The sequence below is a fragment of the Dermacentor variabilis genome, chromosome 3, assembly GCF_050947875.1.
Source record: "Dermacentor variabilis isolate Ectoservices chromosome 3, ASM5094787v1, whole genome shotgun sequence".
Classification (NCBI taxonomy): domain Eukaryota; kingdom Metazoa; phylum Arthropoda; class Arachnida; order Ixodida; family Ixodidae; genus Dermacentor; species Dermacentor variabilis.
In genome coordinates this window covers 156,358,124-156,364,123 of record NC_134570.1, presented here as the reverse complement: position 1 = coordinate 156,364,123, position 6,000 = coordinate 156,358,124, and the positions used below count along the sequence as shown (strand labels likewise).

The 6,000-nt window shown below is 42.3% G+C and overlaps 1 protein-coding gene across 2 annotated transcripts in view; it reads left to right on the top strand.

Annotated features, from left to right (window-relative positions):
* Positions 1-332: 332 nt before the first annotated feature.
* Positions 333-6,000, top strand: part of LOC142576437 (uncharacterized) — a 43,211-nt gene continuing 37,543 nt past the window's right edge. For both annotated transcript variants that reach the window (XM_075686572.1, XM_075686573.1), the window contains exons 1-2: positions 333-725; positions 3,372-3,509. In XM_075686572.1, coding sequence (XP_075542687.1) covers positions 437-725; positions 3,372-3,509 — 427 coding nt within the window. In that variant the 5' untranslated portion in view covers positions 333-436. The remainder of the gene's footprint in view (positions 726-3,371; positions 3,510-6,000) is intronic.

Here is a 6,000-nt window from a genome sequence, read left to right as displayed (position 1 = left end):
CGTGAAATGAAAACAGATGTAGAGCTGTGCTCGAATTTTGCTTTAGGAAATATCGTAATCGGCGATTTCTTCGACTGGCGCGCCTCCGAGTTTGATTTTGGCGCGTACAGCTGATTGGTTGCTGACTTTGCTACTAATGGGTCACGCTGACTGCGTTGAGTATGACTTTCCAGAAGTACCCGCGAGAAAGACAATAACCAAACCCACTAGTTTTGCCTACAAAAGATGACATCAAAAACACTACCGTAACTTGGCCTTTCTTTTTCTTCTCGGGTTCTTCTCGGTAGACACAATGAAGGCTTATTGGCAATATTTTGTAGGCGCGATCTGCCAACACTGATATATAGCATTCTCCGGAACGATCCGGGGCGTTCTCGCGCATCGTACTTTAGGCTCGCATTTCCAAAGTTGGCTCTTTATTGTATGGCATTTCAGCATGAGCACTAGCACTAGTAAAAGCGCGCGCTTCTCTTCGCGTTCTCGAATGAAGAAAACTGCGGTCTTTGCGTGTCAGTACTGTGACCAGCGGTGCGCGTCGAAGCGCAATGTGCAGAGGCACATACAAAATGTGCACAAGATACCCATTTCGCAGCAGAAGTCGCCGAAGTATGAGTGCGACGAGTGTCAAGGAGTGTTCTACGCTATAGGCGAACTCAGGTCGCACCATGTTAACGAGCATCATTTCCAGCCGACGTACGAGAAGCATCACTTTCCGACAATGGCAGGTAAGGTGCTTATTTATTCGCTTAAACATTGACGTGCGATTACAGCCGCAAGATGGCCCAGGCTTATGCCCGATCCGGATCGAAATTCTCAGCCGCTATTGACTCCTTTGCGCAAGTTGCAGGAGGGAGCCAAATGCGGTCGAGAATTTCCATCTGGATCGGGCTCAATCGCAAGCGAAGGTAACCTCGCCACACCTGTAAAAAGGTGAACGGGCAGGGTTCTGCTATTGTGCCTAGGCTATATTGGAGACTGCGTATACTCAAAGGTATAGAAGCGAGGGAATACGGCAAACGCCACTTTTGAAAGCTGAAACTTTGTGACGTATAAATTTTGCCTATGCATAATCGTAACTAACCACCATTAAAAGTTGCCCGCCAGTATACTTGTTTTCTGTCAAAGAGGCATCGTTTGCTTACTGGCTTTTTTTGCAAATACAACCTGCACCCCCCAGTGTTCCTAATTAAAAGTGAATTAGCGGGTTTGTCAATCGGAGATTTAATTAGGTTATTAAGATATGCGTCCGCAACCGTAAATAACAGGTTGGCAAAAATGTTCCTGCATGTCCAACCCACTCAGTTTCATATTTACTGAAAGCCTTCTTCCAAACACCCACTGGAGACTGCATTCTGCAAAGTTGTTCCAGCAGTACAGCAGTCGCGAAAGAAGGGGGAAAAGAAGAAAGAAATGTGGGGTAACACGCCAACTGGTATTCGGATGCCCTACTTGAGCTCTGTTTTTCAACTGTCACTGTGGACATGTCACTGTTAAGTCGGGTACTTAGAATGTGATACATTCATCCATTCACTTTATTTGTGCTGTGTGTGTATAATACTCACTTGCACAAATTGCATGACTTGACTATAACGAGACATTTGTAAATCAATTTATCGACTAATAAAGGTGTGGCAGCTGCCAGTAAACTTGAATAACATTAACTCTTGCAGAACATGAAAACTTGAAACTCCCTCGCGCAAAGGTCGCATCAGTCAGCAACGCGTAGGTGGCCATATATTAGATTAAGCAATCTTAATAGATTGAACGACAGTTAGGTTTGCATGAGTAACTTTTTAGCTTGGTTGAGGGCAATAATAATAATAATAATAATAATAATAATAATAATAATAATAATAATAATATAGAAACTTCATTGCTACCTCAAAATATTCTTGTTGGCCATCCCTTAGCCACATAGTCACAGACCCACTATTTCATAATCAACCCTCCAATAAATAAGGCAAATAAAGTCTACAGTTCTTATATATACTGTCTTTACAACAGCACAGTATGTGTGTGAAAGTTTCAAGTTATACTCATAGAATGCTTAGTTAGAAGATGTATAACGAGCAACTTGACTGTCAGCACTTCAAAAAAGTTTTTTTTGACTGTCACTGGGTCCTTAGCACACTACTTTCACATGATAACATTTTATAGTTAAATTAACTGTTAAATTAACTGCATTTTATTGTGCAGGTGCACACATCCGGGTACTAGCTTCCCTAAGTTTTTTCTGGCACACTACAGAGCGTCGTCTTTTAAAATTTTGTCCTGTGCTTTGTTCTAAAATTTTGCCCTGACAGGAATGAATGCTTGATCGCCATTAACAAAATTGAAAATTTCACCCTTTAAGTTATTTGCAGCTACCATGTTCCACCACATGATGAATTTAAAAGGGCCGTGAAACACTTTTCTAACTAATCATAGAATGGCCTTGCTACTAAAGTGTGTCGTCCCACAGATCTCATGCCGAAAAATTTTTTCGGATCGTACAGTGGTAAGGGGAGTTGTCGCACCGGTACCCAACTTTCTCACTCTTCGAACTGGAAGCCACACAGCGGAGCAGCCAAGAGGGCAAACCCTGGCTAAAAGTTGAGTGTCGCCGCGGTGAAATGGCTCGATGCGGCACCCTGTGGCGGCCACGGTAGACTGCTACGCAGCACGCTGGTGCCACCTCAAAGGCCGTGTGAAGCAGACGCAGCTATGTGCAGTGCAAAGAGGAAATTATTTTTCTGTCCTTTTGAGATTGCAGACATATGTGTTTTTCATTTATTTAGCTTGAATGAGCAGTCATGTATTACTAAGAATGTTGTCGCGAACACAAAAATAGCCATAGCATTGGTCGACCACCAACTGCTTTCGATGACATTGTGGATGCGAGAGCAAGCATCTGTTATTTGACACGACATTGTAAATTACTTGCTGTATGCAGTACAGTAATATCTGGCACACATGTTTGTAGGAGCATCGTTAACAGATCCGCAACATTTTTTTACTATATTCAAAAAGTGTTTCAGGGCCTCTTTAACTTTATAGCTCTACATACTTTAAAACATACTTCCAGGATGCGCCGGCCAAGATAACTTAACTGATTCTATTTCTTTATCACTCACCACACCACCTGGGTGGTAACAGTGAACATGAAGAAGCTCGAGGGCTGTGAAAATAATAGAACATGAATGCAACTTGTTCTGTGCCCTAATGTACAATACACAGGCAGAATTGTTCAGGCCATTTCATCTTTTTCTTTTTTATAGACTGTTCCAAAAGATATTCTGCAGAACAGATTTGGACTCTCATTATACTAATTTCATTTCTGCCACACTGCACACACATTACATTTATTTTGTTTATTTGATGAACATGTTCAGCCTTCAAGTCGTGGAAGGAAAAGGTGGAGAGGGACACTCGCAGTCGCTTCGCTCATACAACAGGTGCAAAGAAGAATTCCATTGGAACGAAGATTTCATACTTCACCTGCCACCGATCTGGGAGTTATGCTTCACAAGGTACGGCGCACTTCCCATACCGCAACCGAGTTGCATCTCTGGCTTTGATGAGATTTGGAAAGCTCGCAGCTAAGATATACGTGCAGTCATGTGTGTACAATTCTTCTCGCAGGCTTTTCTAGCCCTTTAAGGGCAATTGCTGTCTGCAGGCAGGATACTAGAATAAACTTTCTTTTTCCCTTCAGTGTTTCAATATTGAGTGCTATGTTTCTGGCAACATCCTTGGCTAGTATGAATCACAGGCAGCAAACGTCATTGGTTGGTGCATATCATATTGACCGCAAATAAAGACGAGGACAGCGGAAGAGAACACATCAACAACACGGGCGGTAACTTTCAACTGGTTTATTCACGGCAGCCTTTGGGCATATATAGACAAATAGAACATGCGCACAACGCAGCAAACAAGATCACTCGTCAGCCTAGCGGGGCCACCAATTATAAAAAAAATCTATTTCCGATTGAAACAACCTAATGGAAGTGTCACTAACACAGTCTTGGCCTCTCTTTTTTATGTGATAAGCCTCCATCAGTTCGCGTGCAGTCTAATCCTGGCTTCTCCCCAGAATCTTTATCTCCTTAATAAGAGGTGCACAGCGACAGGCATTGCAGTGCGCAGGCAAGTGCGCCAATTCATCTTTTGTTAACTTTTGCTCGTGTTCCCTGGCTATGTGCCAGGGAACGTATATGTGATATGCAGCAAACACCAACTAGGCCAAACTGAAGTTCTTCTGAATCATTGGTTGGTGTTGAGCAAGAATTCAGGATGAGGAAGAAGTCTGGCATGCAGGTAGCATTCTTTTGAAAGCACGAACAGAAGAGGCAGGCCAGTGCAAGATCTCTGGCCGAGGGGATCCACACTTGCGATTTAAGGCAAATTAAATGTACTCCTGTGGCTCACATATGACAGCAGCTGTCTGCACTATTTCCAAATGAAGCCATTGATGGCTTGTTCTGAAACGAACTTGCAGTTTTTGGCCTGGTGTTTCCTTCAATCACTGAAAAAATTTGTTTTCTTTGATTATGCTTATTCTGAATGTCTTTTGCGCATTTAGGTTTTAGATAGAAAATAAACATTTTTTAGGGGGTATTTATGTGTCTCGTCCGTGAAGGTTCAACAGCACCTCCTCATGAGCCTCAACATGGACACTTGTCTCAACATACTCATCCAAGTTGGGGATGATGTGTAACTAAGCCTAAAGTGAGGCTTAAACATACTGCAAGGACGTCTCGGCCAAGATAATGTAACTGATTCTATTCCTTTATCATTCACCAGACCACCTGGACGGTAACGGTGAATGAAGAAGTTTGAGTGGTGTGAAAATGATAGAACATGAATACAACTGTTTATGTTGATCTGGCCTTGGTCCATAGCCCATAGGTTAATGTTAACTGTATTTATATCCAAGTCTAAGTGCTGATTGTTCTAATTCTAGGTTGTATGCAACTGTGGGCAGTGACTTGGTATTGTCAAATGCAAAGTGGCATGTCCAGCAATAGAAGTGCTTGCTGTGTGTTCATTCATTAATTTTACAAATGCATATGGCGAGATGAGCAAGGTACAACTAGTGTTTGAAGTGTGCCACTAGTAATGCTGGACGTTTGTCTTAAAGAGCTCCCAGTGATAAAACACAAGGCATAAGATGTCAAGGTAATCCGATGGTGGTGGCGAAACTTTACTTTTGAAAAGGGTCCCGAAAGACACCAGACTGTTCATCAAGGTGGGCATGACTTGTGACCAATTTTAAAGGTACCTGCCAACTGTCCTGAATTTTTCGAAATGCTTACAAATTTGGGCTCATACTATGATTTTATGAATGCTGCATTAAGTTTTATGAAAAATAAGTTATGTTTGTGAAGATCTTTTGAAGCTCTTGAAAGATTGGGCAGTGCAAGATTTGCTCACAATAAAGAGATTGTGGTATTACGTGTGCCGTCCTCTTGTGGCAGAACACGGCGCCATATGTACTGGAGAGTACTTGCTTTGTGAAAGTTTATTTGGAAAACTTCCTTAAGCAGGTGAAATAACAACAGCAGTGTCGCTGAAAAGTCAGTTCTAAAAAAGTTCTAAACTCAATCTGTTGGCTGTGGTCATCTGTTGTTTTAAAGGATCAATGGCCTGAAAAATTGTGTGTTCTGCATTTTTTGCATTTTTAGCTAGCTGTTGACTCCATAATTACAGTACGAAACCTAAATTTCTTGAGAGCACCGCAAATCCTTAACTACAGCACCTGCTAATTGACCTATTCAAAATGCGCATCAAGCGCACAGTGGCTTTAGACAAGAAAAAGGAGACAGCACGTCACCAAAAGCGAAGGTGCTGGTCATGTGGTATCGCAAACAACATAAGAGCCTGCCGGAAAGTCAGATGTGGTGTTTTAAAGGCCATACAATCACTGTGTTGCCAAAAGCTGTCAAATCGGTCCTTTCACTTTTGCGCTTTGCTTGAAAGTACAGGGGGTACTTCTTGTCCTGTCAGCTGCTGAAGGAA